The sequence below is a fragment of the Gymnogyps californianus genome, chromosome 28 (genome assembly GCF_018139145.2).
Source record: "Gymnogyps californianus isolate 813 chromosome 28, ASM1813914v2, whole genome shotgun sequence".
NCBI classification, from domain to species: Eukaryota; Metazoa; Chordata; class Aves; order Accipitriformes; family Cathartidae; genus Gymnogyps; species Gymnogyps californianus.
In genome coordinates, this window is record NC_059498.1 from 2,447,157 (window position 1) to 2,464,942 (window position 17,786).

A 17,786-nucleotide genomic window follows, 5' to 3' on the forward strand; every position below is an offset into this window, starting at 1 on the left:
TTGGCAGCTCCCCGGGGCAGTGCTGCATTTGGGGGTGGGCTCAGCCCTTATCCCCCCCCCCCGCCAGCCTCTCCCCCCCGCCCCCAACGGGCCCCAGGAGGTGACAGGGACGCCGGGACAGGCTCTGTTAAAATAAAACCTTTATTCGACTGGCTTGACACCAGGGTGTAAATCTGTGACCGTCGCCGGTGCTGGAGCAGGGGTTGGGAACGCGGCCCCCAGCCAAGCAGGTGGGCGCGATGGGGCACATGGTGGCAGGGTCCCCTTGGGGACCTCATGGTGGTGGCACTGTCCTTGCAGCCCAAGGCGGGGCTGGGATCAAGCATGGCCGGGGTGGTGACGTTCAGGGGTTGCTGTCACCCATCTCACCCCCCCCGGGGCTGTGCTGAGCTTCCGATGGCCCGACCACCCCATCCTGGTTGTCACAGCGTCTCTGTCCCCTCGGGGTCACAGCCAGGGAGGGGAGGAGCGGGGCACACGGGCCAGCAGATGGGGTGGCACTACGGGACATGGAGGGGGTCCCCTACCCCCTCGGGTCCCCCGACCAGCCCTGCTGTCACTGTGGCCAGGTGAGCGGTGGCCCCAGGCTGTCCCTGCACAGGGAGCAGGGCGTCTCTGGCGCAGGAGGGTGCCCACCCCATGGAGGAGCATGTTGTCCCCCGCACGGGGACACGATGTCCCTCCCCCGGGGACCTCACAGGCTCTTGCATCGAACGTGCACGAAGAGCGTGGCGGGGGACAGGGACGCCCCGTCCTTGGAGAGCAGATGGATGTGACGATACCCTGGGGACAGAGATGGGAGCTGAGCGGGTGGCAGGGGACCGTCCCCGTCCCCGGGGGGTAGCTGGGGGGGGGGCACCCACCCACCTTCCCGCATGCTGGCCAGGGGCAGGGTGAACTGCCCCACGAAGTCGTTGCAGGAGGTGCTGTCGTAGTCCTCCACCACGAAGCGTACCAGGGCCAGCTCGGGTGCCTGCAGCTGGAAGCTCAGCGTCTCCTCCCAGCGTGGGTTGAAGCCTACAGCACCGGGACGGGGGGTGGGCACTGCCACCATGGCCACCGGGGCCACTGGGGCCACCCACCACCCTGGGCATGGGGACCGGCTCGACCCTCCGCTGTGCTCACCCCTGCCCCGGCTTAGGTGCCATCCTGCACTGGGGTATGTGGGGACTGGGGCAGACCGGGGGAATGGGGATGATGCTGGGGCCAGACTGGGCTATACTGGGGAATGGGGGTCATACTGAGGCCATGATGGGGTATACTGGAGGAAAGGGGGTCATATTGGGGCCAGGCTGGGTTGTACTGGGGGAATGGGGGTCATACTGGGGCCATGATGGCGTATACTGGAGGAAAGGGGGTCATATTGGGGCCAGGCTGGGTTGTACTGGGGGAATGGGGGTCATACTGGGGCCGGGCTGGGGTATACTGGGGGATTGGGGATGATACTGGGGCCAGACTGGGCTATACTGGGGAATGGGGGTCATACTGAGACCATGATGGGTTATACTGGGGGAATGGGGGTCATACTGGTGCCGTGATGGGCTATACTGAGGGAATGGGGTCATAGTGGGGCTGGGATGGGGTATACTGGGGGAACAGGGGTCATACTGGGCTTGGGCTGGAGGGAGCAGCACTGGGGAGGACTGGAACATGCTGGGGCCCTGCCACTGTGGGGATCAGGCTGTGCTGGGGCGGGGCACTGCAGGACTGGGGTGCACTGGGGGGACTGGGATGTCCTGGGCACCAGCTGAACTGGGGGTGGCAGCTGGGGTGCAGGGGACAGCGGGTACCCAGGGTGTTGGGTGCCTGAGGGTTCTGCCACCCCCTGGGGATCAGGGTGCCCTGGGGTGCCCCTGGGGACTGGGTGCCCTGAGGTGCCTCGGGGATCAGGGTGCCCTGGGGTGCCCCCGGGATCAGGGTGCTCTGGGGTGTCCCCAGGGACCAGGTGCCCTGGGGTGCCCCTGGGGACCGGGTGCCCTGAGGTGCCTCGGGGATCAGGGTGCCCTGGGGTGTCCCCGGGGATTGGGTGCCCTGGGGTGCCTCTGAGTCCTGGGGTACCCTGGGGACTAGGTGCCCTGGGGTGTCCCGAGGGACCGGTGGCTGGGCTGTGGTGGCCTGGCGGGCGCTCACCGTTGTTGAGCTTGTGGTGCGTCTGCTGCTTGCTGCAGTCGGCCGGGACGCCGTGGATCTCCACCCGCACGAAGGGGTCCACGATGGAGCTCCCCTTCTCCCTGTTCAGCTTGGGCAGCTGCTGCGCCGTGATCACCTGGGGGCAGAGGGTGCTGGGGGCCAGCGGCACGGGGCACCGCGGGGTGGCGGGCCCCAGGAGAAGGGACGTGGGTGGCACTTGGCCAGGCATGGGGATGGGGTCGGTGTCCCCCAGGAGTAGGGACATGGGTGGTACCCAAACAGATGTGAGGACAGGGTCAGCGTCCCCAGGAGAAGAGAGGTTGGTGGCACCCAGGTGGGTGTGGGGTTGGTGGCACCCAGGAGAAGGTGTGCAAGTGGCACCTGGCTGGACATGGGGTTGACGTCACCCAGAAGGGGCATGGGTGGCACCTGGCTGGAGGTGGGGTTGGCGTCACCCAGAAGGAGCATGGGTGGCACCTGGCTGGAGGTGGGGTTGGCGTCACCCAGAAGGAGCATGGGTGGCACCTGGCTGGAGGTGGGGTTGGCGACACCCGGAAGGGACACGGGTGGCACCTGGTTGGGTGTGGGGTTGGTGGCACCTGGGAAAAGGGATGCAGGTGGCACCTGGCCAGGCATGGGAATGTCACGGGTGTGACCTAGCAGGGACGCAGGTGCCACCCACCCGGGCGTGGGGCTGGGGGGAGCGGGATGCCCTCACCCTGACGTGCAGTGCCAGGCGGCGGCGCCCCTCTCCGGGGGGCTGCGCAGGCAGGGGGGCTTCAGCACGTAGCCACAGCACCCGTTGCCCAGGAAGCGCCCGGCGTTCAGGTCCATCTCGTAGCCCGGCGTCTGGAAGTTGAGGGCCACTGTGGGGACAGGGGGACGGGGTGTCAGGGTGGGTGACGGCTCCAAAGGGGGGGTGCCAGTCATGGGGTGTCCCCCAGGAGCCGTGGGGTCTCACCCAGTTGGCAGCCGGCGTTCCACATCTCCTGGGGGTTGTAGTTGGAGGAGTTCATCTTCAGCCCCAGCGGGTAGACGCGGCTGAGCTGCCGGGCGTTATACCGGACCAGCGCCGGGCCTGAGGGGGGGGGACGGCTCAGTGGGGCCGCTGCACCCATGGGTGCCCTGCACACCCCTGGGGCTGGCATGGGGTCCTGCCAGTGGGCACCGGTGTCCTGCCTGCACCCGTGTGCCTGGGGCATGGACAGACCCTGCCTGGCTGGGAAGGTCCAGAGCCCGAAACATGACCCAGACCCCGAAACCGGACCCTGGGATTCAGTCCCCAACACTGGAGCTTGATCCTGGACCTTGACCTTGGACCCCTGACCCCAGACCCTGACCCCAGACCTCGGATCCTGGATGCTCACCCAGATCTTAATGCCAGCCCTGGACCCTGGACCCTGGACCCTGACCCTGGATCCTGATCCCAGACCTTGACTTTAGACCCCTGACCCTGGACCTTGACCCTGGATCCCAGACCCTGACCCTAGACCCCAGAGCCTGACCTCTGACCCTGGACCCCAGACTCCGAACCCAAACCCCAAATCCCGGACCCTGACCCCAGATCCTGACCCTGGACCTCAGACCCTGAACTGAAACCCCAAACCCCAGACCTTGACCCCAGACCTCAGTCCCTGGACCCTGACCCAGATCTTAATCCCAGCTCCAAACCCCAGACCTGACCCTGGACCCAGATGCCACATCCCAAACCCTGACACCAGACCCTTACACCAGGCCCTGCTCCTGGACCCGTGACCCTCACCCTGGCCTCTGGCCCCAGACCCAGGCCCTGGACCCTGACACCAGACCCCAGACCCACCAGACCAGAGCAGCCCGGCCAGGGCCAATGTGTCCCCGACCATCACCCATGGAGCTACCCCAGTGACAGAGCCCATCTGTATCAGCCCCATCCTGGAGCATGGAGCCACTCTGTCCCCATGCCCATCCCCATCCCGTCACCCTCACCCGCCTCCTTGATGAGCTTCCGAGCCTTCCTCTCGCTGAAGGAGGACATCTCGCAGGGCCGGGGGTGGCGCAGGGCGTGGGCCAGGCCGGGGAAGGGGACAGCCTGGCAGTACACCACCACGGCCGACAGCTCCGGGGCCACCTGTGATGCGTCCTTGGCCTGAGGGAGCCACCGTGGTGTCAGGGCCACCCTGGTTCTGGTGGCCACCTGCCTGCCTGAGGGTCTACAGACCTCACTACCCTGCTAGTGTTGAGCACCGAGACCCCCAAGGCCATGGAGACCCCCAAAGGGATGGAGAACCTGAGGCAATGGAGACCCCAAGGTGACGGAGACCCCAAAGCGATGGAGAACCTGATGGACCCTGAGAGGATGGAGAATCCAAGCAGGCTGTGACCCTGAGGTCATGGAGAACCCAAGGTGACGGAGAACCAAAGATGTAAGAGACCCCAAGGCGATGGAGACCCTGAAGTGATGGACAACCCAAGATGATGGAGAACTTGAGGTGATGGAGAACTGAGGCAATGGAGAACAACCCCCAAGGCAATGGAGACCCTGAGGGGTCACTCTGGAGGTGATGGAGACCCCAAAGTGATGGAGACCCAAGGTCATGAAGTTCCCAAGGCAATGGAGACCCCAGAAATGGAGCACCCAGCCCAACAGGGGAAGACGGAGGCACAGCCGAGGAGTCCCCAAGCTCAGTCCCCTCTGCCGGGCAGTGACAGCCGTTCGCCGCACCCATGGCACCCGACCCGTCAGCCCACTCAGCTCCGTCACACAACCCACCTGCAGAGGTTTGATCTCCTGCAGCGACTGCAGCGACTGGAAGAGGAGAGAGCAGGGCTGCATCGGGGGATGCTGGCAGTGCTCACCCGCCCCGGGCCCCAGCACTGCTGGGACACAGTGGTCCCGTGGCACTGCCGGGATGCCATGGTCCTCCAGACCAGGATGCCATCGTCCCCCAACACCCCCGGGATGCTGTGGTCCTCCAGGACCACCAGGACGCCATGGTCCCCCAACACCACCAGGATGCTGTGATCCCCCGGCACCATAGGCCTGGGAGAGCCCCTTACCCGCCGGCTGCTTCTCTCCTGCAGCTTCTCCTCCTCTTCCTCTTCCTCCTCCTCCTCTTCCTCCTCCTCAGGGTCCAGAAGGGAGGTGACACCCTGGGGCTCGTGCCATGACTCTGGCAGCTTCTTGCCCTTCACCAGGACCTTCCCCTTCAGCTGCTGCGGGAGGAAGGGCCGAGCTCAGGGCTCGGAGGGGACATGGGGACACCGTGGTGGGTGGGCGGGTGGCCTTACCTCCGGGGACGGGAGGTTGTGGGGGTCCTGCCCCTCCAGCGGCTGCATCAGCAGCATGTCCCCCAGGATGGCCTTCATGTGCCGGGCCATGGTGGCCTGCTGCTCCAGCCCACAGTGGTTCTCCAGGGACAGGATGACGGGGTAGGGTGATTGCTGGGGAAGGGGACGGGCAGTGCTCAGCACCCGGCACCTAGCACCCAGCACCCATCTCAGGGCTGTCGGCACCTGGCTCACCTTGAAGGCGTAGTCACGGATGCTCTCAATGACATCGCGGAAAAGGATTTTGGAGGTGAGCGTGTGGCCATGGTAGACGACAGGTTCCCCATCGGAGCCCTCCCAGCAGTCCAGCTCCACACAACGGCATCCCGCCATCAGTGCCCTGCCACCGCACCGTCACCGGATGAGTCCCTGTGCCACCCTGGCACCCATCGGTGAGCATCTGATGGAGCATCTGACCAGGGGCACCCACCTGACATAGGCTTCGGTGCTGCTGGTGCCACCGATCTGGTTGCGGGTCAGGTAGGTGTTGTGGGAGGAGGAGATGAAGTAGTGGCACAGGGGCTGGCTCATGTCCTGGTGCACCTTGGTGTGCTCCTGGTTGAGGATGTCACCAGCGGCCGAGAGGAGGTACATCATGAAGCCGTCCAGCATCATCAGGTCCTGCTGCCTGGCTGCGGGACACAGCGGCGGGATGTCACAGAGGGCTGGCATGCTGCTGGCAGGGTGGCACCCCGGGGACTGTCCCCACCTGGATGTCCCCTGTCTCCCAGCAGTGCCATGTTCACCCCAGACCTGGCACTGTGGCACCCAGGGGACATGTAAGTTCCCTTGAGTGTCCCATCTCCATCCTGTTGTCGCTCATCCTGCTAGTGCCACATTCACCCTGGACCTGGCATGGTGGCACCCATGAGATGTGGAGGTTCCTTGTCCCCACCCTGACATCCTCTGTCCTCATAGTGCCATGTTCACCCCAGACCTGGCACTGTGGCACCCAGGGGATGTGGAGGTCCCCTTTGTGTCCCACCTCCACCCTGATGTCCCCCATCCTGCTAGTGCCACATCTACCCTAGGGGTACTACTGTGATACCCAAGAGACAAGGAGGTCCTTCATCCCCACCATGGTGTCCCCTGTCCTCCTAGTGCTATGTTCACCCTGGATCTGACATGGTGGGACCCGAGGGACATGGAGGTCCCCCAGCAGTGTCACATTCATGCTCGGGCTGGCATTGCATCACCCAGGAGACAGGGAGGTCCACCTGCTGACCATCTCCACCTTCACGTCCCCTGTCCCCACAGTGCCACATCCACCAGGGACCAGCAAGGCCACGTGTTGGACTGCTGACACCCGGTGCCACCCTGGGGAAGGGACACGGGGACACTCACCCAAGCCTTAGAGGACCCCATACCAGCTTGGGGGGTGACACCGCCAAGCAGAGCCCCATCCCCACGCCTCCCTTGGCCTCCCTTGGCTCTGGCAGTGCCCATCCCACCATCCCACCACCACTCATGAACCGAGCTGGCCATCCTCAGCCCTACCCTTCTCATTGAGCTCGTAGGCGCGGATGATGGCACGGGCCTGGCGCAGGCTGGCGTCCTCGCCCTGGTCCCGTAGGAAATCCCGCAGCTCCTCGGCCGACAGGACACGGTCCTCACCCGAGTAACGCCCGAAAAGCTCCTCCAGCTCTGGCCGCCGCAGCAGCCGTCGGCAAAACTCCTCCAGCTCCCGGCCCTCCAGCCGCTCGTCGCCCGAGCGGTCGCACTCCTGATGGGACCGCAGCCCGACCTTGAGGACCATCCCCTGCCCGTAGGGAGGGGGTACGGCCACCCCCTGCCTCGTCCTGCCTGTCCCTTGGGGGTTGGCAGCGTGTGTGATGAGTTTGGGGGGGCTCAGCTACTGCCATGAGGGCTCGGGGATGGGTTGTGCCTAGGGGGGTGTGGGGGCATGTCCCCTCTGTGCCCCCAGCCATAGCCCTCTGACCCTCCAGTCTGGGATGGAGCAGAGCAGAGCAGAGGGCCATGCCTCGGTTTCCCCATGTGGAAAGGGACCTTGGGAGATGCCCATGGGGACAGCACCCCATGGGGGGAAAATGTCACACCTTGGGGACCCACAGAGCTGGGGGCAGGGGGGGGACAGCTCACCCCACCCCATCATGAGCGCCTGCTCATGATGGGACCCAACCATTGGTGGTGGACCCAAACATTGGTGATGGTGGGTGGCTTTGAGTGTGACGAGTTGGAGAGTTCTCTGCGCTTGGGAAGGCAGAGAAGGAGCCAGCATTCCCTCCCGGTGACAGCAGCGGGGGACAGCGGGTGATGGAGCACAGGACGGGTACCTTGAAGAGCTTGTAGGCGTAGACATCATCCATGTCGATGTTGATCATCCTCAGCATGCTCTTCACCTCCCGGAAGGACATCTTGTTGTCCTTGTTCCTGTCTGCTCGCTGCAGGACCCCGTGGATCCAGCTACGCCAGGGTAAGGAAACCACCCGGCGTCACCCCCACGGCCGTCCCCAACCTGTCCCCAAGCCCCCATAGCTCTGACAAAGGATATTGGTCGAGCTTCTCTGGTTGACTCATGGCTTGCAGCCGCCCCATCAGCTTGGTGAGCCCTTGCACCCAGTGGCGGGCATCCTCCTCGCCCCGGGCAGCCAGGTCAAGGTTCTTGCGCTTGCCCTTGAAGACGAGGGTGAAGCAGTGCCGCTCGGGGAAGGCGGCACCGTACTTGCGTAGACCTTCCGACTGGTGTCCCTCACGCACCCCCTCGATGTGCATCACCGAGACTGCAGGGACACGCGCGGCGATGGGGCCACCCCGGGGATGGAGGTGGTCCCTCGGCATTTCCCCTACCCATGAGCATCCTGCAAGACATCCTGGCTGCTGATGGACACCCTACATGTCCCCAGGGGCACCCCAGGGGACCGGGGCTCAGCTCCTGTTGATGCCGCAGCCGGGCTTAACCCACTAATCCCAGGCGAGACAGGAGCCGTGGCCGCTGTCCCCTGCGGGGATGGGGACGGGGACGCCGGTGGGGGATGGAGCTGTCTTGCAGCGGTGCCAGCTCTGGGCACCCATCCCAGATGAGAGGGTGGAAAGAGACGGGTGATGCCGGGGAGCGGGGACAGAGTCTGGCTGGCATGGAGACGGGACCTCGTGCTGGTCCCAAGGGGGATGGGGAAGGGTGTGGGCTCTGGGGGCTTGGCCTGGGGTGCACTGGGAGGCACTGGGTGCACTGGGAAGCACTGGGAGGCACTGGGTGCAGTGAGTTGGTGTCTGGATCCTGGGTGGGGGTCCGTGTTCTGGACTGGGGTGCACATCTCGGGTCAGGGTCTGGTTCCCAGACTGGGGGTGCAGGTCCCGGATTGGGGTCTGGGTCCTGGGTGGAGGTCTGCGTGCTGGGCTGGGGTTTGGGTCTGGGTCCCAGATTAGGGTCCAGGTCCTGGGTTGGGATCTGGGTCCTGGGTGGGGGTCCGGGTCCCAGGCGGGGGTCCTGGGTGGGGGTCCGGGTCCCAGGCGGGGGTCCAGGCGGGGTCTGTGTCCTGGATTGGGGTCTGGGTCCTGGGTGGGGGTCCAGGTGAGGATCTGGGTCCTGGGCTGGGGTCTGGGTCCTGGGTGGGGGTCCAGGTCCTGGGGTGGGGTCCGGGTTCTGGGTAGGGGTCCTGGCTGGGGGTCTGGGTCTCAGGTTGGGGTCCGGTTTCTGGGTAGGGTTCCGGGTCCCAGGTTGTGGGCTAGGTCCTGGGTTGGGATCTGGTTCCTGGGGTGGGGTCTGGGTCCCAGGTGGGTGTCTGGGTGGGGGTCTAGGTCCTGGGTGGGGGTTTGGGTCCTGGCTCATGCCCAGGTCCCCATGGGCAGGTTTGGGGCGCTGCCCAGGTCCCAACCCCTCCCTGCAGCTTGAGGCTGTGCAGGATGTGGTCCAGGGTCCCCGAGCCCCCGGGGGACGGTCCCCAGCGCCGGCACTCACAGCTCTGCTGGGAGCGAGCGCGCCCGAAGCGCCCCTCGAAGCAGACGGTCGCCCCGTCCTCCTGCAGACGGAAGAGCCGCTCCCGGGGGCCCCCCCGGGACTTGATCTTCCGGAGCAGGGAGCCCCGCAGCATCCGCTGGATGTCCTCGTCCTCCGTCAGGCCTGCGGGAGACCAGCCCGTGGGCACCCTGCGCAGCTACTGGGGGGGTACTGGGGGGCACTGGGAGGTACTGGAGGCTCTAAGGGTGTCCTGAGGGTACTGGGTGGGAGTGGGGGGGCTCAGTGCACATCTGTATGCACATCTGCGTGTGTACACCTCCACACATCCCGTGGCATGGCATGGGATGGGATGGCATGGCATGGGACAGCGTGGGATGGCATGGGACAGACAGGACAGCATGGGACAGCTGGGACGGGACAGACATGATGCAATGGGACAGGATGGGATGGGATGGGATGGGATGGGGTGGGATGGGATGGGACAGACACAATGGGACAGGATGGCACAGCACAGCATGGAACAGGATGGAGGGATGGGACAGGACGGGATGGGATGGACAGGAGAGGGTGATGGGATGGGCTGAGATGGGACATATATGACACCATGTGACAGTACAGACAGGACATGACAGGACAAGATGGGACAGGTAGGATGCGACAGGACAGGGTGGGGCAGACAGGATGGGATGGGACGGAGTGGGCGGGACAAACATGACAGGATGGGACAGGACGGGATGGGATATCACAGGACAGGACAGGACAGGGCAGACAGGGCAGGATGGGACATGATGGGACAGACAGGATGGGACAGGACAGATGGGATGGGATGGGATGGGATGGGATGGGATGGGATGGGATGGGATGGGATGGGATGGGACAGAGCAGACAGGACAGGACGGGATGGGACAGGACAGATGGGATGGGATGGGATGGGATGGGATGGGATGGGATGGGATGGGACAAACGTGATGGGACAGGACAGACAGGACAGGATGAGATGGGACGGGATGGGATGGGACAGGATGGGACATGATGGGGCAGGACAGATGGGATGGGATGGGATGGGATGGGATGGGATGGGATGGGATGGGATGGGACGGGACAGACAGGATGGGGTGGGATGGGACAGGGCAGACAGGAGAGGACAGACAGGACAAGCCATTGCCATCGGGCCTCTGTGGGGCACCGTGCAGTCGGCCGGGGGGACAGGGCGCAGCAGCGCGGTGGCAGAGCCCTGCTGACACAGCAGAGCCCAGCTGCTAAATCCCAGCAAAGCCGCCCAAATCCTGTGTGGGGAGCGCCAGGACGGTGCTGGCAGCGGAGGTCAGGCCGGCAACGATGACGGGGTGGCCTCGGGGGACCCGCGGGCCCACGCCTGGGCTCACAGCAGGGCCAGGACTTTTCCGTCTATTCTCCACGGAGCAGTAACTTCCTCCCTGTTTTGTTTTGGCAACCACTCCTTAAGAACAGTCCCAGTGCCCGTGTCCCCGCTTCGGCCGGAGACGCTGCTCCTGGGCTGGGAAGCAGCAGGTTTGGGGCCGAGCAGGGACATCGCGAGCCAGCCATGGCCTTGGGGATGCGGCCACCAGCTGCCACCACCTCCCGCGGGGTCACATCCTGCCCACAGTGCAGGATTGAGGGCACCTTCAGAGGGCAGGTACGGACACACAGACACACGGACACACGGATGCACAAGTATATGGATGCACAGATGCATGGACGCATGGATACATGGGCATACAGATGGACAGACATGCAGATGCGCGGACACACGAGCACATGGGGTCACAGGTGCACAAGTGTATGACCACATGGGCGTAGGGATGCACTGATACACGGACACATGGATGCATGGATATACAGATGCAGGGATGTATGGATACATGGATGCACGGATGCAGTGATGCAAGGACACACGGACACATGGGCACATGGATGCACAAGCATATGGATGCATGGACACTTGGACACATATAGGTGCATGGACATATGGATGCACCACCACACAGGCACATGGATGCATGGACATGGGGAAACAGGGCTGTATGGATGCATAGATGCATGGATGCAAGGACAGATGGATGCATGGACATACGGATGCACCGATGCATGGACACACAGACACATGGATGTACACATGCAGAGATGTATGGATACATGGATGCATGGACACAGAGATGCAGGGACAGATGGATGCATGGATAGATGGATGCATGGATGCGCTGATGCAAGGACACACAGACACATGGGCACGTGGATACACAGATGCACAAGCATATGGGTGCACAGACCCATGGATGCATGGACACAGGGACACACAGACACAGGGACACAGGGACACACAGAGCTGCAGCAGATACACAGCCGCACCGAGCCGTGCAGCTCCGGGCACACGGCCGCACGCCCAAAGCCACGCACGGGCCAGCGCAGGAGTGGGAGCCAAGCCCTCCCTCTGCGGCACAGGGCCAGCCCCTGCCCTGCCCACTGCTCCCACGCAGGATTGGGCCCGGCCGCCCCGGCAGGCGCACCCTGACCTTCCCGGGCACCCGCTCCTCCTGCCTGTGCCTCACGGGCAGCTCTGCCTCGAGCTGCTATGGGGTCAGCGGGGCCCTGAGCCAACAGTGCTGCGGGCAGCAGCGTTGTGTGGGGAAACTGAGGCAGGGTATTAGGTGAGGATCCCAGCAAGCTGAGGCTGAGCCTTGGGGACAATAAACACCTCGAGCGGGAGGGCTCCTGTCACCTGAGATGTGGCCGAACCCTGACCCTGCTGCCCCCCAACATCTGGGGCAATACATAGCTATTCTGGGGCTACCTTGGGGACCCCTCCCAGCCACAGGGACCCCTCCCTGCTGTGGGGGACCCCATCCACCTCAGGGACACTCCTTGCCATGGGGACCCTCCTGGCCATGGGGACCCATCCCTGCTATGGGGGACCACATCCGCTTTGGGGACACTCCTTGGCATGGGGACCCTCGTGGCCATGGGGACCCCTCCCCACGGTGAGGACCTCACCCAGCCATGGGGACAGTTTCCTGCATGGGGACCCTGGCTCTCTTGGGGACCCCTCCCAGCCACGGGGACCCATCCCTGCCACGGGGGTCCCCATCCACTTCGGGGACCCTCCCAGCCACGGACATCCCTCCCGGGACCCCCGCTGGCACAGCCCCCCGGAGTTTTTGCCCGGTCCCCCGCTACCCGCCCCGTCGGGTCCCCCGTCCCCCCCCGGCGGGACCGGCCCCGGGACTCACCCATTTTCTTCAAGGCTCTGCCGGGCCGGCGGGGGCCACCGGAGCCGTCCGACGGGGAGCGGGGCTGCTCGGCGGCGGGACGAGCCTTCCTGCCGCAGATCATTGTGCGGGGCCGGTGCCCCGGTACCCCCGGTGCTCCCGGTACTCCTGGTGCTCCCAGTGCGCCCGGTACCCCCGGTACTCCTGGTGATCCCGGTCCCCCGGTGCTCCCGGTGTTGGCGGTGCCCCCGGCCGGTGCAGCCGGGCTGGGCGGCGGCGGAGGACGGGGCTGGGGCTGGGCTGGGGCTGGGCGGCCCCGCCGGGACCGGGGCCGGGCGCGGGGAGGTACCGGGAGGAGCCACATTTCAGCCCCGGCGGTGTTAACCGTTTGTGCCGGCCCGGGCCGAGCGGTGGCTGCCGGTGGTGGTCTGCACCGGGATGGGTCTGCACCGGGGTCCGGTCTGCACCGGGGTCCGGTCTGCACCGGGATGGGTCTGCACCGGGGTCCGGTCTGTACCGGGGTGGGAAGGCACCGGGAGTCAGACTTGCACCGGGAAGAGTGTGCACCGGGGATGAGAACTGCACCGGGGGTCGTTCTGCACCGGGAACGGGCCGGGGTCCCGGTGTGCACCCGGGGAGTTGTTCTGCACGGGGGAACGGCACGGGGGGGGTCCCGCTCTGCACTGGGTATTAGCTGAAGGACCGGTCCGCCCCGGAAGGGCCCGGAGGTCCCCACCTCCCCCCGGGGGTCCGCCTGCCTGCACCGAGGACCGGCCCAGGGGACACCCCGATCTCCGCCGGGGGACCGTGCTCTGCCCGAGGGGCACGGCTCCCTGCTGCCGGTGCCACCTCGGTACCGCCGGTGGGGACCCAGGGGACCCCCTCCACCAGCCTGAGGACAGCGAGGACCCATGGGACTCCCTCTGCCATCACACCAGGGGACCCAGTCCTGTCGTGCCCGCTGCGTCCCCACTCTAGGGACAGGGCTGAGGGGCCGCAGGCAGCTGCCAGGACCCCCAGGTGACCGTCCCCACCGGTGGGACAGCAGCAGGACCCGGGGACCGGCAGCAGCGTGAACCGTGCAGAGAGGAGGGTGATGTCCCCAGTTAGTGCCCAGTCCCAGAGCCCCACACATGTGTGTGCGCCTGTGCACGTGTGTGTGTACATCCACGTGTGTGTGTGTGCGTGCAGCCATGTGCACACATGCACATGTGCATGCAGATGTGTGCGCATAGCTGTGTACATGTGTGCGCATATGTCTGTGTGTACAGGCACACATGCATGTGTGCGTGTGTGTGTGCAGGTACACATACATCTGTGTGCGTGTGTGTGCAACCATGTACACACATATGTATGTGTGTGTATGCAGGCACACATGCATGTGTGCACATGTGCGTGCAGCCACGTACATGCATATGCATGCATGCGTGTGCAGGCACACATGCCTGTGTGCATGTGTGTATGCAGCCATGTACACATGTATGCATGCATGTACGTGTGTGCAGACACACACAGGTGCAGGCATGCGTGTGCGCAGCCATGTACACGTGTGGCTGTACAGCTGCACGCACACACATCTGTGCAGCCGTAAACCCACCTGTGCAGCTGGACCTGCGCACATGCCCGTGCCCGTGCAAGCATGTGCATGATTTTACCCCAATTCCCTGCATTTTTACACATCCCCACCTTTCCCACAGCCACCGCTTGCTGCAGGCAGGTGAGGCAGGGAGGGATGGCTGTCCGCAAGAGAAGACCCCCTGTCCCCAACCCTGGGGTCCCCGACCCCGCAGCCCGGCCACGGTGATGGGTGACGGAGCAGAGGCAGAGCCGGGCTTTGATTTCAAGCCGTGTCCTTGCAACAGGGGGTTATTTTCCACCGCCCAACATGGCTTCTTGCAAAACTCTGCAGTGCCCGGGGGGATGGAGAGGTCACCCCAGGCCTGGCCGGGCTGTGGGGACCAGGAGCCACAGGACAGGCAGAGAAAACCACGACCGTGGGCAGTGACTTCCCCCAGGCCTGGGGTGACAGTGGCACTGCCAACAGCTGCCAGAGCCTGGGTGGGACAGTTGGGCACCCAGGGGTGATGGCAGGGCAGCCTGGGGCAACATCTGGGCATCCTGGGTGATCTCTGGTTATCCTGGAGCAACTTCTCTACATGCAGGGCAACATCAAGGCACCCATGGCAACATCTGGACACCCTGAGTGATATCTGAGTATCCTGGGATAAAATCTGGGCACCCTGGGGTGACATCTGAGCATCCTGGGTGACATCTGGACACCCAGGCCAACATCTGGTCATCCTGTGTGATCTCTGGTTCTCATAGAGCAACATCTGTACATGCAGGGAAACATCTGGGCATCCTGGGTGATATCTGTGTATCCTGGAGCAACATCTGTACATCCAGGGCAACATCTGGGCATCCTAGGTGATATCTGACTATACCGGAGCAACAGCTGGGCACTCTGGGGCAACATCTGGGCATCCTGGGTGATCTCTGGTTATCCTGGAGCAACATCTCTACATGCAGGGCAGCATCTGGGCATCCTAGGGCAACATCAGGGCATCCTGGGTGATATATGACTATCCTGGGGCAACATCTGGATGCCCAGAGCAACATCTGGGCATCCCTGGGACAATCTGGTTATCCCGGAGCAACATCTGTACATGCAGGGCAACATCTGGGCAGCCTGGGCAAGATCTGAGCAGCCTGGGGTGGTATCTAGGTGCTGCAGTTCAAGACCTGGGCAACCCATGCAACATCTGGACAGCTGGGGCCACATCTGGGCAGCCCCTCGGCTATGTTTGGAGGGGGTACAGCCGTCTCTGTATCCTTTGGGGACATGGGGACACAGGGACTTTTCACAGGGACGGCCCAGCAATGCCCACTCCTGTTTGGGTCGAGGCTTTTACCACCCCAGGAGCTGCAAAATATATTGAATTTATTTACGCAAAATGTATCTTGCTTTGCCGAAAACCCTTAGGGAAAGCAGCCGCAGCCATCCCAAAAATGCACTTGCAACCCCATAACTGGGCTCTGCTCCGAGTCCTCTTCCTCCCATGGGAATTGCATTGCCAGGAATTCAGCAACAGATGCATCGACCCAGTGAAACGACCGGGATAAACACCTCTTGCTGCAAAATCCACAGCAAAAATAAATCCTGGTTGTGATTCCCCCTCTCCCGCGGCATTGCTATTTTCTACCGCCCGCGAGTGATTTGGAAGGAGCCCCATGGAAAGCAGCAACTCACATTCCCGGCCGCTTATAGCACAGCACGTGTCCCCGTGAATCACCGCTCGGGATTCGGGGTTGGTTTTTGCAGTGAGTCAGAGCCAGCGAGGCCCCGCCGCGCCGTCCCCGAGCAGAAATCCTGAGTCAGAGCTTGGAAATGGCAGGAGGTTTAAAAAGCTTTGCTGCTTTTTTTTTGCTGGATCTTGAATTTATAGAGGAAATGTTTCCCCAGGGGACATGGGATGGGAATTAGGGGGGTTGGGAAGGGGGTGTCCTCCCCCTTGGATTTGGGACTTGGAGGTGGGATTAAGGGAAATTCCCCAAAATGTAGGAAAACCAGAGCGTGGGGCAATGATGAAGCATGGCACGGGGCTGCTGAAAGCTGCTTTGCATCCCCCTCCCAGCACCCAGCCCTGGGCGAGGGCCGGATCCCGGCGGTCCCCAGGGAACCCCATAACATCCCAGGTCCCCAGGGCACCTTCTGCCTCCAGGTCACCCATGTTCCCACGTCACCTGTGTCCCCACAGCACCCTGCCTTCAAGGAAAGCCCTCAGAGCAGAGGGTGAAGGAGCATCACCTCGGGGGCTCAGGGACCCCAAATTCTGCCCCTTCCTTACTGTCATAATTAATAAAGTTTGATAATAATTAACAGTAATCAATTGCTCTGCTAGACCCAGCTGTCCCCTGCCCCATGTAATGGGACCATGCCCCTGCCCAGTGCCCTGGTGACATTGTCCCAGTGCAATGTCCCGCTGTCCCAGTGCAATGTCTCCGTGCCCCAGCGCAGTGTCCCAATGCAATGTCCCAGTCCCCCAGTGCATTCCCCTGGTGCCCTCGGTACGTGGCCCCAGCGCATTGTCCCCACGCCTGGTGCATTGCCCTAGTGCATTGTCCTGATATCACGGTGTATGGCCCCAGTGTCCCCATGCGTGGCCCCAGTATCGTGGATGATTATCCCAGTGCCCCAGAGCTTTGCCCTGCCCCATTGCCCCAGGGCACAACCCTGCTGCCCCACTGCATCACCTCACAGTATTGCTGCACTGTCTAGGGCACTGCCTGGCTGCATTGTCCTGCTGCACAGCCCAGGTGGACCAGTGCAACGTCCCCGTGTGCTGTCCCAGTGCACTGTCCCTGTGTATGGCCCCGTGCCCTGGTGCAATGTCCCAGAGCACTGGGGCACTGTCTTGGTGCACTGCACCAGAGCACTGTCCTGTTGCATTGTTCCTGTGCGCTGTTCCTGTGCACTGTTCCCGTGCACTGGAGCACTGTCCCATTGCACTGTCCCGGAGCCCTGCCCAGTGCACAGGTTCGCTGTCCTGGTACACTGGTGCACTGTCTTGCTGCACTGACCCGCTGCACTGGAGCACTATCCCAGTGCACTATCCTGGTGCACTGGTGCACTGTCCCTCTGCTCTATACCTGTGCGCTGTCCCTGTGCACTGTCCCGGTGCATTTCCCCTGTGCACTATCCTGGTGCACTGGCTCGGTGCACTGAAGAACTATCCCAGTGCACTGGGGCACTGTCCCTGTGCACTGTCCAGGTGCATTGCCCTGGAGCACTATCCTGGTGCACAGGTTCACTGTCTCACTGCACTGGAGCACTGTCCTGGTGCACTGCCCAGTGCACTGTCCCATTGCACTGTCCTTGTGCACTGCTCTGGTGCACAGGTTCACTATGCTGGTGCACTGGTGCACTGTCCTGGTGCACTGGAGCACTGTCCCAGTGCGCTGTCCCGGTTCACTGTCCCTGCGTACTGGTGCACTGTCCCTGAGCACTGCCCAGTGCACAGGTTCACTATCCCAGTGCACTGGAGCACTATCCCTATGCACTGTCCCATTGCACTGTCCCTGTGCACTGGAGCACTGTCCGGTGCCCTGTCCCGGTGCATGGGCTCACTGTCCCAGTGCCCTGTCCCGCTGCCCTGTCCCGGTGCACAGGCTCACTGTCCCGGTGCCCTGTCCTGGTGCCCTAT

The 17,786-nt window shown here is 63.5% G+C and overlaps 1 protein-coding gene across 1 annotated transcript; it reads right to left on the reverse strand.

Moving 5' to 3' along the window:
• Positions 1-546: 546 nt before the first annotated feature.
• On the reverse strand, positions 547-12,946 carry PLCD3 (phospholipase C delta 3). The gene is given in 21 exon segments (XM_050911797.1): positions 547-783; positions 868-1,017; positions 2,131-2,266; positions 2,849-2,892; positions 2,895-2,996; positions 3,092-3,208; positions 4,096-4,255; positions 4,880-4,915; positions 5,167-5,322; positions 5,398-5,550; positions 5,632-5,776; positions 5,867-6,068; positions 6,934-7,159; positions 7,731-7,860; positions 7,949-8,177; positions 9,356-9,517; positions 12,604-12,712; positions 12,715-12,763; positions 12,765-12,807; positions 12,810-12,862; positions 12,864-12,946. Coding segments are annotated over 21 exon segments (2,574 nt in total). The 3' UTR covers positions 547-694.
• Positions 12,947-17,786: the final 4,840 nt, after the last annotated feature.